The sequence below is a fragment of the Tiliqua scincoides genome, chromosome 5 (genome assembly GCF_035046505.1).
Source record: "Tiliqua scincoides isolate rTilSci1 chromosome 5, rTilSci1.hap2, whole genome shotgun sequence".
Classification (NCBI taxonomy): Eukaryota; Metazoa; Chordata; class Lepidosauria; order Squamata; family Scincidae; genus Tiliqua; species Tiliqua scincoides.
The window spans coordinates 118,813,216-118,829,777 of NC_089825.1; the positions used below are offsets into that span (position 1 = coordinate 118,813,216).

A 16,562-nucleotide genomic window follows, 5' to 3' on the forward strand; every position below is an offset into this window, starting at 1 on the left:
TTGTTTTCTACAAAATGCTCAGGGGGGTCAATTCTTAAAGACAAACTAACCCTACCCTAAATGCTAATATATACCCAGTATGAATAGAATAGAATGAATAGGTATTACTTGGTTTTTATTGATGCTTGGTATAGTTCAGTTATATACAAAAGCAGCAGAGTTGAAGAGAGAGGGAGCGAGGAATGGAGCATAATATAAAATGGGGGGGGGGGGAATGCAGAGAAGAATTTTAAAGCCCAAGTGGGGTTTGAACAGCAATGTAGATAGCAAAAAAACAAAGAGTGAAGATGAGGTCTTACATGGGGAAGGGGTTGTTCTTCCAGGATTAAAATAGCTCTCCTAGCATGAGTCCTGCTTTGGCGGAACCCTTAAACAAAAGGGAGAGGCAGGGTGGAGCCAGAAATGCCCATATTTGAAAGATCAAGGAATGTGGAAGCTCCGATGAGCTCAGTGGTAGTATTTCTCAGCCCGCCGGACCTGACAGTACATCAGCATGGAGAACACAATGCCCAAGACCTGGGGAGAAGAGACAGATTAGGAAATGAGTATATGAGTTCCAGCCCAGTTTGTCACTTCCTGAAGTTGCCTTTGGCCAGTTCATTGAGGCCAATATTGTGTACATGGACTGGCAGCACCCCTTAAGGGCTCCAGATGGGCCTTTCCAGTCCTCCTGGAGATAAAACTTATGCCTGCAATCACTTTTCACTTCTCCCCCTACCTGAAAAGCAGGAATAGTCAGTAGGCCCTAGTTCAATATTGTAGTAAACCACTTGCTCAGCACACGCCTTCCTCCTCACCTATTGCCTGGCTGAAGACAGAATATGAGTTTTCCACAAATCTTGCTTGCTGCTGTCATTGGAGAGCAACTGATGTCTCGGGGGGGGGGGCATAACCACAGTCATACAAATAGGTCCAGTTGGTTTAGCATTCAACTCTGCGCCCTGGAGAAATTTTGAAGGCAGGTCTGTTCCCAACATTGAGATGCCTCACCATGGCTGTGCGTATACCATGATAATGTGTGATGCCATTGTGCCAATGTAGGTGCTAATATTTGGTGCAGAATTCAGCATCCTAAGAATTGTGCCTTTCCTAGACATTAGGAAACAGCTAGTGTCTAGTCCCTAAGGTTGTCCTAAAGATCTGCATGAAAGCATATGGACAATTCTTAGTGAAGTTAGCTGAGCAAGATGTGGCAATGGCTGGGGCAGAACTTAAGGGTCGTGCATACTTCAATAAGATGTAATTTGCATGCAGTCTGTTCTCTATGTGATCTTTTCCCCATCTTACAACTCCTAGAAGCAAAATATATAAGGATATGCAAATGTGGCTGAATTTGCTTCATCCAGACAGGGTTAAGAATTGACATTTCCAGATTGGTCTCTTCTCATATGGTACTCTAACCCCTCCCCCCCACACACACACACTCCTTCTTTTTTGAGTTCAGGAAAGAGAACATAAATAGTAGTGGTGGCTGGCCAGCCATCAGGTAAGGATGGGGGTGGCATTTGGCACACTAGCTCAGACACTGAGAAATCTTGAGCCAGCTCTGGGAGTTTCTCGGTGCCCTCAGTCCTACCCCCAGCTACGATACCATTTTGCTCTTCCTACAGGCAATCCATATACCTTATTGCACCCACTGTGGTAGGTGGGTAGCGCATGTATGGCAATGGAGAAGCCTTGGAAATTGCCCAGATGATGTGGCCTGCCATGGCCGCTCCTTCAGACTCACCTGTACAACGATAATGCATGCAGCGAAGATGCCCATTGCAGAGATGTTCTCCCCTAGCCAGCGTTTCACCTTCTCGTAACAGGGCTGCAAGGAATGAAATACAAAAGACATGCGATCTTCTGAAAGCACTGAGAAGAAGGAAGCTTGGGGGGGGGAAGGGAGCATCTGTCTGTGAAGCAGCCATCATTCTAACCACTCAGGGTCAAACCACACATTACCTGAAGCCTGTGCTATGCAGTTGCGCATGCCTGATTTTCTTCACAATTAGCTGCGATGAGGGGGCCCAAGACTGGATTTCCCCCATTGTGGTCCCAAGCTGAATTAGCCTCCTCACAGATGTTGCTTGACTAGGAAGTAACACTTCCATTTGTGCCTGTGAGAGCTTTCCTGTCTGGTGAAATGGCGATCGACAGGGCAGGAGGTGTGAATCGGGGATTGGATAGGTACATGGATCAGGGTACATGGATCAGAGACTGTAGTAGGGCAGAAATTTGATATCCGTTGGATGTTGTTTTATAAAGAGACAACACGCTCACAGCTTGCACTTGCATCAAGTGACAATTCAGGCTTGTTAAAGTGGTATATATAAACAATATAGGTTGGGTGACTATGCAGCCAGAGAAGAACAGAGAAAGAAGATAGCAGAAGTGGGCCCCATAGCGCAGTTAAAAGTGAGTTCTGGGGTTGAAAATAGTGAAGGCAACTGCACTGGAGGGGATTAGTGAGTGCAGAATTTGCACTCACCCATTTCTGGGTGAAGCCTTTAAGCAGGCAATGACTATTACTGGTCTTCTCAGAGAGGACCTTCCTGCAGGAAGGGATGCTCCAGAGCAGGGGTGCCCAAACCCCGGCCCTGGGGCCACTTGCGGCCCTTGAAGCCTCTCAATGCGGCCCTCAGAGAGCCCCCAGTCTCCAATGAGCCTCTGGCCCTCCAGAGATTTGTTGGAGCCCACAGTGGCCCAATACAACTGCTCTCAGCATGAGGGCAACTGTTTGACCTCTTGCGTGAGCTGTGGAATGAGGGCTCCCTCCACTGCTTGCTGTTTCATGTCTGTGATGCAGTAGCGGCAGCAAAGGACAGGCCAGCCTTGCTTTGTGCAAGGCCTTTTATAGGTCTTGAGATATTGCAAGACCTTCATTCATTCATAGAAGTTCATCTTTAATATATTCATTTATGTAAACTTATGTAAATTTATTCAAATTTTAAATGTAAATTAATTCTTTTTTTATTCCTGGCTCCCAACACAGTGTCAGAGAGCTGATGTGGCCCTCCTGCCAAAAACTTTGGACATCCCTGCTCCAGAGTGAGGCTAGTTTGGATGCCAACCTGTGATGGTGTCTCACCTCCTTCCACCAGGTGGCGCTGTCGGCTTGGCAGGTGCTGCTTCGCTCCAAGCAACAGGACTCAGGCACCCATGTGCCGTTATGCACCTCAAACCAGTCTGTGTAGTTCTGTACTCCACAACAGCGGAACTGCAAAGCAAAGAGTCTGTATATGACACACTGGGGAGGCGCTAGAAAAACAGTGTGCAAATTCTTGCTGTCAGAGGAAAATCTTTCAATGATTCCTATTCCACTTGCAGAGTTTGCTTTTCACAGGGTCGGAGGATGTTTAAACAGTAACACTCACCTCATTCTGCACATGGTCCCACGCACTGGTTAACCTCGTGTTGCCCTCAGTCTTGTACAGCTTAAGCCCTTCCTTTAGGTTGGATTGGGCATATCTGTCAAACTGGAGCAAAGGCATGCAATGACTTATCTTTGAGGGGAAAAAAGTAAACTAAGTTTCTAGTTCTCATGGTGGCAAATAAAACCTGCTGGGAACCACTATGGTGGCAATCTTTTTCTAGAGTTTTAGAAACCAGAAGAGTGTTGGGAAAAGCTTCAGATGGTCAAAGCTGGGGGTGCGGCCTGTCCTACTCAGCACCCCGCTACAACAGTTCCTAACTGGATTTTCATTTCAAACTTCCTTTCTTCTGTCTTGCCTCCCATTCCCATGATTTCCAAACCTCCTTGAATCTTCCAAAATCCACCCAGAAATAATTCCACCAACACAAGAAAACAGATCACTTGAATAATTTCATGCATAATTACTCCATGCATCTAATCACCTTGAAAATGTGGTGTAATTCAGCTTCTCCAGTTGCAAATACAGATGCTTGGATTTTTAGTGACAGACTTCTAAGCCTGCAATCCTATGCGCACTTTCCTGGGGGTAAGGCCCATTGGACTCAGTGAGTCCAATGCATAGGATTGCTGTGTGTGGCCTGACATGGGAAAGCAAGGAAGATTCAAGCTGAGAATCCCTGGAGTTGTTTTTTTTTTCTTTCCTCAAAAGCATTATAGTACTGTATATATTCTAGGAGTGAATATGCAGGGGGGATGGCTTTAGTGTGGAAACATTTGTGTATGACCCTTCAGTCTATAAAAAATGACTCTCAGGCATACCATACATTATCATGTAAAGAGTGACAAGATGTTTATTTTAAGACATTTCAGAGCTGCTTTTCCATTTAAAAATGAGCACACAAAGCGGTAAACAGTAGTCAGCTAGCATGTGGAAACAACTAAAGTGAGCTACAAAGAAGACTGGATAGCCCAAAAAAGTTTGTTTCGGTGGTGAGTTAGGGCCCAATCCTATCCAACTTTCCAGCTCCACTGTAGCCGCAGAGCAACTTCATGGTAAGGGAACACATTTTCCCATGCCTTGAGAAGGCCCCAGTGACTGCCCCTCCACCACAGGTGGCAGCACACACCCCACACTGGCACAACTGCACCAGCACTGGAAAATTGGATAGGACTGGGCACTTAATTATGTACACTACAACACTTCAAAAAAAACTTGATTTGCATGGGTACATGGCTTGGGCTGTAGCTTTATTGCTCACTAAGGTGTGGAAATAATTAATTAGATCTTTTTGACTGAGTCATTCGTCATTCCAGGACAGGTTTTAGTCTGAATCATTTTTCTCTTTTGCATTGTGCCCAGTGAGCTAGAAACACACGTTTTGAAAATGTAGACGTTACAGATGGCTGCCAGCATTATATACAGACCCACACCTACTTTACTCCAGGAAGCTTGAGGTATAATCAATCTGGATTGTAGAAGAAAAGAAGGTGAGAGTTCTTACCTTGTCCCTGCAGGTAACAAAGACCAGCAAACCAACCAGCTCCAACAGGAAGAGGGTGGAAAGAACCAGGAAGAACTAGAGAGAAACAGTGGGATCAAAAATCATTCCAGGCAGAGGTTAATCAACAAGGCTTTGTGTTTACTTACAGATGTGCAAATTTCTAAAACAAGTGTGCCCCCACTCCTTACCAGACACCTGCCTCTCTGCTCCTGACCTGATTGCACTTGCAGCAATAGAACCAGATAGTTAGAAACAGCCTAAAGACTGTTCATTCAATTGTTTCAATCTCAACTGCAATCAGAAGAATCTCTCCCCCACCCTCATCCCAGTATCCTACGGATCAACTGCGTAACAGAAAGGCCCATGGAGAGCAAATGTGTCTACATCACTCAAGCAAGCCAAGTCAGAGTTGAAAACTATCAGAGAAGTTAAAGCAAAAATAAAAACACTGAGCAAACATATGGGGTTCACCGCACCTCCCCTGCCAAGATCACTCCCTACCGTCAGTAGCAGGCAGCGATGTTCTGTGGCTGCTCCCAAGCATCCAAGGAAGCCCACAACCATGATGATGGCTCCAGTTGCCATGAATAGCCCTGCTGCTGATAGCGATGGAAAGGAGAACGACAAGGTAGCAAATCGGCCCTGGGTGACGGCCAGCCACACTCCCACGCCGAGCACTCCACAGCCACCCAGCTAGGGGGAGAGGTACAGGAGAAGGCAAATTCACATAACCGAGGAGTGGGAAAGTTCAACACCTCATTTTTCGCTTGCCTCAGGACATAACTGTGGGATAGATCATCCGCTTAACCCCCTTGCCATCTATGAGGTCTCCGTGGCTGCCCCCACCACACCACCAAAGCTTCTCTTCATTCGTTTTCTGTGAACACTATGAGGCTCCTCCTTTCCCTCAGCCTGGTCCAAGGTTTTTCTGCCAACAAAACTGACCTCTCATTTTCCTCCCAGAGACTGGACTGCTTGACAACATTCTGTAGCCGAAGCTTCTCCTCCTCAACAGCAGTTAGAATGTTCACAACATCCCATGGCATCACAGCAGTTCAGCCAATAGGAAGGGGGACTCATAGGCAATGGGCAGGCAACTGTCAACGTTTAGCTTCTTAGACAGCGTTGTAACATGCAAATACAGCCTCTACCTTAGGGGTGTCAAACATAAGACCCGCGGGCCGAATGCAACCCTCGGAAGCAATTTATCTGACCCGCATTATAATTGGGCTCTCCCAGCTTGATAATTGGGCTCACTCATATCCTGAAAATATGAACAAGATTTGCACATTTTTCTCTTCTGTCATTTGCAGCTAATGAGTTTCTATATGAGAACAAAGTGCTTACTTTTGTCCATCATCTATTTAATGATGACACTTGCTGCTTAATGATGTCACTTCCGGCCCTCAGCAGGCACCATGACTACTAGCTTTGGCCCTCTGTACGAAAGAAGTTTGACATCCCTGACCTACTATGTCATTGATTCTTGTGACTGCTCAGTGAGATTGGTTGTTTTTTTAAATAAATGTTTCTCTTTTAATAGAGAGATGCCTGAATGAAAGGCACTTAGAAAAGCACTTAAAACTTAGAAACCCTTCCCATTAGTCCTGGATGTGAGCAGGCAGCCTGCCGTTGTTTCTGACACAGAATAAGACTGACACACAATTTTGATTATTTTTTGTAGCATCAGGATCATACATTTCAATCTATGGGGAAGCTGACTGTGCCATTGCAACTCACCCAGAAGATGAGGTTGAAGACAAACATCTTCACTTTCACACATAGTAGACAACCACGGCTGACCCCCATGTTGGATAAATCTGTGGCAGGGGGAGATAAAAATAATGCACAGAGACTCTGGAGCTTTTAACACATTACACATAGCAAATCTGGGTTTGGTAGTAAAATTGCAGTGTCCAGCGTTGCTGTTTCAGATTTCAGGAGAAGGGAGTGTGTGTGGATTTTTAGCAAAGCTTAAAGGTCTGCTCTTGAGTATATCCAAGAATGAAAAGCGAAAAGTATTGCATTGTTTTGAAACAATTTGTAGGGTTCATTTTTTTCAGTCTCATCAATGTGGTCAAGTGGTTACTCCTCTGTCTCATCTGAGCAAAGGGCCTGGCAAATGGGTTACATTCACATCTCCCACCCTTCCTTCAAGAAGGGCAGAAAGTTGGTGATTCTCCCTCGCCCTTCTGTTAACAAAACAACCCTGTGAGGTAGGCTAGGCTGAGAAAGTGGGGGAACTGGTCCATAGCAGTCCCATGAACTCCTTGACCAGAGATGTGCATCTGGGTCTTCCAATCCTAGTTTAACTCTCTAAGCACTGCACCACAGCAGCTACATGTTGGCCAGAATATAGCTGCTTCTGGGAATAATCACATGTGGTTTTGAAATACTGTACTGGAGCGGGGATGGGGTGGATGGACTACTGGCCACCCTACCTGGAGACCACAGCAAGGAGACTGTATCAGGGTGGGGTTTGTGGGCTCAAGCAGAGGGGTACTGCAGTCAGGGGGGGATACACAGTTTTGGAACAGAAGCAGTGCCCTGCAAAACAAACAATAAAATCACACAAGAATGACAAAATCTACCTCACATATATAACAACTCCACACCTCAGTACCAAACTGGAGGGAGAAGAGGGCCTTGTACTTAGCTTCCAAGTCACATATAGTTTGCTTTTTTTTTTAAAATGCTGCATTTATATAGCTCTGACTTCCAACACTTACATATTGTTTTTCCCATCTTGAAAATTGCTAAAACGAAATTTTATAACATGATCAGAATTGAAAATCTTAAAAAAAACCAGTGTTTTTTTTCCTTCTTAAATGAAAGGGGGAGATGCAATATTTAAACAACTGTTTGAAACAACTAATATTATGTCACTACGTGTACACATTTTAAAATTATAAATACACTATAAAAAAACTTGTATCTAGTCCAGATGAAGTAGTAACTAAGGGGATGGGGGAACCTGGGATGGAACAGATTTCTACAAAAGAAGAAAATTTTAAAAAAAATACTGGTGGGAATGTCTCCATATCTCAACCCCCCAACCCCCAATTCTCTTAGCTACAGAGCAGCTTCAATCTCAGACTTCTGCATCTTTTCTTTTCAAGTCCCTCCTGACCTTATTTCATCATAAAAAGTGAGAGGGGGAGATCAGGTGATGTGTCCCTCCACTTTCAGTTGTCAGTTGAGACCAGATTGCAAAGTTATCCACCCCCTTTTTGAGTCTCTCCTTCCAGAGCCCCCCTTTCACCCATCCTTATCTTCTTGCCACTCATTCCAGACTTGGGGATGGGAGCCAGGGGAGGTTTCCAACCCACAGAGGCACAGCCCACTGTGTAGAAATGAGCAAGGCATAATCCCAATTCCACTCGCATGCATGCCCCCTCCCCAGTTCTAGATCCTATCCGTCCACCCCACCCCACCCCAAATTTTGGATTAAGGTGAGTGGACATTTTCGAGTTCTGACCTGAATTTTCTTGCTGCTCAAATATGGATGAAATCAACCAACTACACAGTTGGGGTTCCCTCCCCCCTAAAGAAAACATCAAACAAAAACAAAATGAGATTTTTGATGATCACAACTATTTCTTTTGTATGGTAACAAATTACAAGCAACTTTGAAAAAAAAAAAGTTACTATTGTTGCCATAGCTGATCTTGCAGCTGGGGGGGGGGGGGGGGGAGACTGAATCTATAGGGCTGAAATCTCCACCCCAAACATAGAAAGGGGGAGGTTTCTCTTTTCTTTCTCTATCCATCATCATCATCATCATCATCCTGGCCCCACACACCCCTCTCTCCCATCCCAAATACCCCTCGATGCGCCCTTCACCTTGGCCTCGAGGCGGGGAGTGTCCGACAGGAGTGTGGGTCTGCGGCTAGAGCCCCCAGCCCACCCCAGACTCCCAGAGGTTTGGAAATCGCTGCCCCCTCTGCTGGGATACGGAGTAGAAAAGGAGGGGAAGCGAATTCCAGGCACGGGACAGGGGAGGAAATGGGAGGGGAGAAGTGGGAACAGCGATGGGGGGGCGTGTTTGGAGATCTGGGGAGGAGCGCAGGGGCTCTGGAGGGGGAACGGGCTGTGGAACAGAGCCTGGATCTCCCAAGCAGGCTTGAGCTTCGTGTGTTGATTGCGCACCCAGCTCCACTTCCTTGGGTTCCCAGAGATTTGGGTAGGGGGCTCAATGCTCTGCAGGCCTTCCTTGGACTAGGACTCCTGTGTACCTCGAAAACCGGCGTGCAGGACAGGCTTGTGCCATTCGTTGATTGATTGATTGATTGATTGATTGATTGATTGATTGATTGATTGATTGATTGATTGATCCATCAAATGAGCATTCATTGATTGATGTCAGTGTTTCTGCCTGAAGTGTGGCTATTCATTGGTCTGATTTACCAGGAGAAAACCCTATAGCGTGCTTTTGAGGTTAGGTTGTCCAAAGTCACTTTTTTTTGTTCTTCTTTCAGATGGCATTTCCAAATTAATTTTCTGGAATGTTGCTGTTGTTGGTATTTTTCTTTCAACTTAAACAGCAAGTTTAGATGTAGATGGGACTCATCAGCCTGGGAAGGCAGCTCATCTGAGAGAAGGAAAACTCTGATCCCAAACCTCCACTGCCTTGTGGCTACATCCAGTTATGGAAAAGGCTTCAGGAGTCAACCTCGAGGCAAAATCCGGAGCCGGAGTCCCTGAGGCAGTTCATGGCTGAACACAGTCACGTTCTGGCAACTCCTGCGACGCCGCTGGAACCAACTGTATTGGCTTCTGCCTTCCATTGGACCATTTCAGCGACGTTGAGAGGGGGGATTTGCTGCATGGGTAAACAGCCTATCCTCCATACCTACTTTACCCAGGCTTCGCGCACTGGAGAGGACACTCTGTTCCAGAACCACCATTCAGAGCGTGACACCATAGTCTTCTGAGACTGAAGGGTGCCAACAAACAGCAAGACAGGCCGAACATCGTGGAGGGGGCTTTTCCCACATGCTTCCCTCTCCATCCCACGTCACTTACTGCGCCGGTAGACAATTCCACAATTATTTATTTATTTATAGGATTTTTAATACCGATTTTCTAAAAACCCTAAGCGGTGCATAACAATACATCAAGATTAAAACATCAGAATAAAATATTAACACAAAAAGCCATTTAAAAAATAACAATAAAAGAGCAGATAAAATAATGTAAAGCAGCATAAAAGTTAGAGGGTCTCTGTGGAATACTTCCCCCGCCTCAAAGGCCAGGCAAAACAGATGGGTCTTCAAAACCTGCCGGAAACCATATACGAAAAGGGCTACTCTCAGACCTTCTGGAAGCTGATTCCAAAGATGTGGTGCCACAACTGAGAAGGCCCTGCACCTTGCCGCCGTCCTCCCAGCTTCAGGTGGCAGCGGTTTCTTAAGAAGGGTCCCCTCTGACGACCATACAGGACAAGCAAGAATATACGGGGAAGGTGGTCCTTGAGGTATCCTGGTCCTATGCTGTATTGAGCCCTTTGGTTTTGTACTCTGAGTTCACACAGTCTCAAGCTTTACTCCAGGAAATAACCTGATTTGGCAGAACAGAAGTTACTGAAGCAGATTTTACCATGGAAGGAAAGTATTGTTTGTTTGAGCAGGCAGAGGAAGAACACAGTCATCTCACAGTTGTCTCTTAATCCTTACAACGGTCCTATAAGGTAGTCCTGCACATCTATCTCCATACTGCAGATATGGAAGGCTCAAAAAGTGACAAAGTGACACTACCTCTCCAAAAGATCAAATGCAAAAAAATTGCAGAAAGAAAGAAAGAAAGAAAGAAAGAAAGAAAGAAAGAAAGAAAGAAAGAAAGAAAGAAAGAAAGAAAGAAAGAAAGAAAGAAAGAAAGAAAGAAAGAAAGAAAGAAAGAAAGTCATTATAGGTAAGGGAAGCCTCTGTGGAAGGCTGGAGGCTGCTAACCTCCCTGCCTCCCTCTCCAATTAATGGCATTACTGGTTTAATTGCCATCCTGTTACTCCGGGGAGGAAAGCAGTACTGGTTCTATAGGGAGGAGCTGCTCCTTCATCCTCCCCTCCCACTGCGCTTCAGCTGCTCGTTGCCTCCCTCCAGCGGGCAGATCGGGGTGCCGCATAAACAAGCTGCCGCGCCAGCGTTTGGGGGCGATCCGGGAGGAGAGCGGAGGCGAGAGCCGGCAGGAGCCGAGGGTTCTCGGGGGCTGCGAGGAAAAGGGGCGGTGGGTCCCAGGGATGAACTTGTCGGCGGGGCCAGTGGAGCCCCGGGCTGCGGGGAGACGGCGCCGAGTTCAGGGGAAACTGGAGCGCAAGTGGGGATCACTGGGGAGACACCAGTCAGAACCACCACCACTCCCAGTTGGAACCAGTCAGGGGCAGGCAGGAGGCAGCCCCTAGTTCCTGGCCAGGTTAACGCATCAGGTGGGACTTCAACGGGGGGAGCTGTTTTAACAGCGCACTAAAGGGGAGAGCAGCCTACAGGTAGTAACAAATCCTAATCCCTGCCAGGAAGACAGTGACCCCAAGGGGAGATCTAGGAAGGCAGCATCAGTCCCACTTCTAAGAAGTTGCCTGCGCCCCCGTCCCCAAGTCCGTTCTGCTTTGGGCACTTAATTCAGGCCCAGCATGCAGAGACTCACACAGCTGACGTCACCAGACTGCTCCTGTCTCTGCAAGTGTGTCCACATGACGTCATGCAAATGCAACAAGGCATCAAACGCTGCTTCCTTCAGATCTCCCCCCTGCTCACTGCTGGAGGGGGCCTGAGCAGGAAATGTGCCCTCTATTTAGTTCTAGTTGTGGGAGGAAGGGGGGGAAAAAAGAAAATCTCACAGAGCCCTGTTGCCTTGAGGCTGTCTTTTGGGGGGCAGAAACAGGGGATGTGGGGTGGATATTGCTCAGCTGGGGGAAGAAGAGTAAAGTCGTTTTTTTTTGGGGGGGGGGTGTTTAAAGACAAATGTAAAAGGGGTTAATAGTACTGCTCGACATTTATGCTCTGCTGCAGTGCTTCCCAAACTTTTTAGCACCAGGACTAGAGTGACCACGTGTCATAACTGCAAACTGCATCACAGTCCACTAGACCTCCCCTGAGAGAGTGAGAGAGAGAGAGAGAGAGAGAGAGAGAGAGAGAGAGAGAGAGAGAGAGAATTTTATTGATTATTATTACTAATCATCATCATCATCATCAAAGTACTGTGCTCTCAGGTCTGCTAGAGACCTTACATATTATGTGTTTGCAGACATTTGCTAGACTCCCTCTAGAAATGGAATTCAGGGACTGTTCCCCCAAACTTTTACAGTCATTCCAAATACCCAGAAGGCTGAACTGGAGAGCAAGATGTGCAGTTAAGGACTTCCAGGCCAGACAAAAGACTGAAACTGGGTTCACATGTGATCCAAGGCATGCCAATTACTAGAGAAAATCAGAAAATGTAACATTTGAATTTGGGGGTATGAGGATTACCTCATATCACAAGTTAGCATTCCAGCTAATGATTTTCTTCTGCAAACCAGGCAAGGATGCTTGCAAAGGTATTTTTTTAATGTTTCAAAACTTGTCACGGCTCATGACCTACTGATGGATCCTGACCCACAGTTCGGACACCACTCTTCTACCATATTTCTTTAAAAGATTTATAACCTGCTTTTTTCATAAGCTCAAAGCAAGGAAATAAAATGACTAAAACATACATAAAAATCCATACAATCGGATAAAAACAATGATACTAAAGAGCATTGGCATACCTGGGGGGGGGACAGGGAGGGCAAACACCCCAGGCTGCACCTGCAGTGATCAGTGCCACAACCCTCCCCCCACTGCCTTCCCCCCACAGACCCATTTTTGGGCCTGTTTTCAAGGACTGCCCTCTGCCCCCCCTCCCGGCCCCAAGAAGTCCTTCTAAGGCCTTCAAAATGCCAAAAAATGGCACTTCCAGTTTTCTGTGCAAACCAGAAGTGCCTTTTTTCAGGCAGGTGGGCAGCATTTTGTAGTCTTGTGCCCCCCAGGCTGCACTGGGGCCAGGACTGCAATTGCTAAGGAGTAGATAAAAACATCTAATAACAGCCAAATAAAGCCATAAAAGCAGCACAAAGTTAAAAAACAAAAAAACCCTATAAAACAATGATTAAAGAAAGGGGTCATCAGGGGAATCATCCCTTCTCAAAAGCCAAGCAAAATAAATGTGCTTTTCAACCCTGTCAAAAACCATATAGAGACGGGGCTGTCCTCAGGTCTTCTGGAAGTTCATTCCATAGACATGGTGCACAACAGAAAAGTCTCTGCAGCTTGTCGGCTTCCGATGGTGGCAATATCCTAAGCAGGGTCATATCTGACAATCGTAGGGGATGGGCAGGATTATGTGGGAGAAGGTGGTCCATAAGATATTCTGGTCCCATACCATGCTGGGCTTTAAAGGTAGTCACCAACACCTTGAGTTGGACTTGAATGTGCAGCCAAGGTAGCCACTACAGCAATGGCATGGCCGAATTGAACAGCTGAGCCTTGGTGACTGCACGGGCTATACTATAAATACTATATAATTATAAATGGTACCATCAAATGTTGAAAGGGCTTCCCAAGTGTTATCTTGGCAAACCTGTAAGGTAGGATGGTAGTATTCCCTCAGGGTCCACAATTTGAGTTAGGTTTGGAATTTACCCAGGAGGAACAACAAGTTGTGTGTGGGCACTCAAAGATGTGTATAGCAACCCTGCCCTGACAACCAATTACAGTGATTCTGGTATCCTGGGTCCCAAGATTTCACCTAGTGCCATTTTGAAAGAGACGCTTTCTGCCACTCAGTGTGGCCGGTGACTTTAAAAAAATGTGTTACTCCTGAGTTGTTATATTTATTTCAATATTCACTAGGTCCTTACACACACACACCACCCGTCTTCCAAACAACCCAGAGCAGCATTCCCACTTTTTAAAATCTTCTCAACAATCCCATCACGTAGATTAGACTGAGACTTGGTAACTGGCCCAAGGCATCCTAGAAAGCTGAGTGAAGATCTGAACCTGGGACTCCCTGGGACTCTAACAGTTGCATCACACTATCTCGCTATACCAGGGTCTCTCCTTGCTGGCTGCCAGAATGAAATGTACTCTCACCAGTGGCACCTCAGCAACTCGCATTGTGGGCCTGTGGAGTCTCCTGATAGTGCCACTGGTGGGGGCTCAGGGGGTGGTGAGTTTGTAACTGAGGCAACATTTGAGCCTGGCGGTTAGTGGCTCCTAAGGACTCTTAGCCACGATAACACCTTAGCTCTGGGATGGATGAACTCAGAAAGAGAGGCCAGATAACAAAGAGAGGCTGGTGGCTGGAGTGACTCTCTTCCTCCTTTTCTCCCACCCAAATATTTCTCTCTAGACCACCTCACCATGATCATCCCTGTCCGCTGCTTCACCTGTGGCAAAGTCGTGGGCAATAAGTGGGAGGCGTATCTGGGCCTGTTGCAAGCTGAATACACAGAAGGGTGAGTGGCGGAGGGGGGGGGGCTGAAGTCTCACACCCCACAACTGTTGTCCTCTACTCCTTTTCTCTTCCCTGTGTTGAGTTTTAGACTAAGTCCCTTGGGGCAAAGACATACAGGTAGGGGATACCTTCTTCTATCCCTGTTGTTATGTGATTAGGTCATTAAGTGAACATTCAGTGTAATCTATTGCCTTTGTTGTGTTAACAGACAATCCCTGCCAGACATTAGCCAGCTGCACAGGCTATTGGAGATAGATTGCCTCTTCTTTGCATTAAGAGCTTCTCTGTTGTGTAAACAGACACTCTGCTGCAGGCTATGGGAGATGTGATTGCCTCATTAAGAGCATCTTTATTGTGCTTTGACCACTGTCATATATGCTGTCTGGTTGTTAAGTGGTGCAGGACTGTATTCTGTTCCTCTTCCAGTATCCTGCCTCTAGCATTAAGTCTGGTCATGTCAGGAGAAAATCAAACTCCACCCTTCTGTTGCCAATCCATTTCATTGGGTGAGCCCAGAATTCTAGCAGTACAAGACTGAGAAAGTTCACTCTTCCCACTGCATAATTGTATGAGCCCCTCTCAGTTATCCTTTTTTCTAAGTTACAAAGCCCCACATGCTTTTGCTTTCCTCACAGGGAAAGTGCTCCACCTTCTAATCCTCCTTCCCTCCAACCCTGACTTTTGGGTTATACCTTTCCAGCTCTACAATAGCCTTTTTTTGAGATGGGATGACCAGGACTGTATTTGCATGCTCCAATCTGTGGCCATACCATTGATTTAGATAAAGGCACTGTGATCCTGGCAGGGTAATTTGATCACACCTACTAATTTAGCCATTATTTCTGGCAGGGATGCATTGGATGCACTCGGCCTGAAGCGCTACTGCTGCCGACGGATGCTTCTGTCGCATGTGGATTTAATCGAGAAGCTGCTGAATTACGCACCTTTGGAGAAGTAACATTTGCACTCTAAGTTTGGAGCCATGGGGCAAAGCTGGAAAATCCACACAACCCTGCAGCTCCAAGAGATTTTCTGGTCACTTTTTTGTTGGGTTCCTTAGACACCTCCCGCTGGGGACCATGTTATGCAATGGAAGAATTTATTCAGATGTGCAATAAAGAGAATGAAGCATGAAGCCATCCTTCCTTCCTTTCTTGCGCATAGCTCGGCGCTGTTAGTCATTCTTCAGTATTTCTAGTAGGTGTGGAATAATCTGTGAGAATATAGTATTCTGTGGTCATGTACGGAGCTGGCCCATCCAGGAGGTGGTTGCCTTCAGGCAGCAAATTGGCTGGGGGGGGCCCACCTTCATCTGCTCACTCATATCTACTGCTTTTCCTCCCATTCCCTGGATTGGAAAAGGGGATGGAAGGAAGAGGAAGATGGAGCAAAAAGAGGAAGTGTAGAGGAGTGGTGGGCTAGGGTGTCACATGTCACTGTGGGGGGCAGCAGTAAGCTCAGCATCTCCAGAGATTTTGGGCTAGCCCTGATTGTCATCTAGGACAGCAATTTTCAAAGTTTTTCTTCTCATGGTACACTGACCTATATGGTCTTCTCTTCTTGTGGTGTCACTTCTTGCTTCTACAGCTGTTTTTAGGGCAGCTGTCTGTAGTGGTGAATTGTCTGTCTGGTGGAGGAAGTGGGACAGACAATTTGTTACTACAGACAGTTGCCCTAAAAACAGAGCCGCAGAACCCAGACGTTTTTCAGCTATTTTTGATCACTCTCCTCCAAATTCCTACAGCACATCTGCAGACCTTTCATGGCACACCAGTTCAAAATCACTGACCTAGAAAGTCCTTTGTTTAAATCTCACTTAAGAACAACACTACTGGATCCAACCAAAAGGTCTAAATCAGGGGTGTCAAACTCATTTCATACAGAGGGCCAAATAGCATTCATGATGCCTGCTGAGGGCTGAAAGTGATGTCATTACACAGGTCACGACAAAAAATAAGCACTTTTTCTCACTTGGGAACTCATTAGCTGCAAATGATCGAAGAGAAAATATACATATCTTGATCATTTTCAAGATATGGGAGAGCTCAAGTTTCAAGTGGGCTGCCCTTTCAGCAGTAACACCTCAGCATGGCTCAGCAGCTGAGAGCCTGAGGGCTGGATAAAAACCTTCTGTGGGCCGCATCTGGCCCCTGGGCCTTATGTTTGACACCCCTGGTCTAAATACTCCAGCATCCTGTCCCCAACAGTGTTTATCCATGTTCCTGTGG

General features: G+C 46.3%; 2 protein-coding genes across 6 annotated transcripts; one reads left to right on the forward strand and one right to left on the reverse strand.

Annotated features, from left to right (window-relative positions):
• Positions 1–98: 98 nt before the first annotated feature.
• LOC136651005 (tetraspanin-4-like) lies at positions 99–8,840 on the reverse strand. 4 transcript variants are annotated; one of them, XM_066627032.1, is made up of 10 exons: positions 8,704–8,840; positions 8,339–8,404; positions 7,302–7,407; positions 6,601–6,680; positions 5,362–5,553; positions 4,861–4,935; positions 3,360–3,461; positions 3,074–3,202; positions 1,730–1,813; positions 99–516 (listed from the first exon to the last, which is right to left on the reverse strand). In XM_066627032.1, exons 4-10 carry the CDS (start codon positions 6,667–6,669, stop codon positions 448–450), a joined length of 720 nt encoding a protein of 239 aa, XP_066483129.1. In that variant the 5' UTR covers positions 6,670–6,680; positions 7,302–7,407; positions 8,339–8,404; positions 8,704–8,840; the 3' UTR covers positions 99–447. The 4 variants fall into 4 exon arrangements, with proteins under 4 accessions (XP_066483129.1, XP_066483133.1, XP_066483132.1 ...); XM_066627036.1 differs by lacking the exon at positions 8,339–8,404; XM_066627035.1 differs by lacking the exon at positions 7,302–7,407.
• Positions 8,841–10,951: 2,111 nt separating this feature from the next.
• Positions 10,952–15,469, forward strand: LOC136652076 (DNA-directed RNA polymerases I, II, and III subunit RPABC5-like). 2 transcript variants are annotated; one of them, XM_066628928.1, is made up of 3 exons: positions 10,952–11,075; positions 14,228–14,335; positions 15,184–15,469. In XM_066628928.1, the coding sequence occupies exons 2-3, from the start codon at positions 14,241–14,243 to the stop codon at positions 15,290–15,292; spliced, it is 204 nt and encodes a 67-aa protein (XP_066485025.1). In that variant the 5' UTR covers positions 10,952–11,075; positions 14,228–14,240; the 3' UTR covers positions 15,293–15,469. The 2 variants fall into 2 exon arrangements, with proteins under 2 accessions (XP_066485025.1, XP_066485026.1); XM_066628929.1 differs by lacking the exon at positions 10,952–11,075 and adding an exon at positions 11,087–11,281 and having other exon boundaries at positions 14,230–14,335.
• The last annotated feature ends 1,093 nt before the right edge of the window (positions 15,470–16,562 follow it).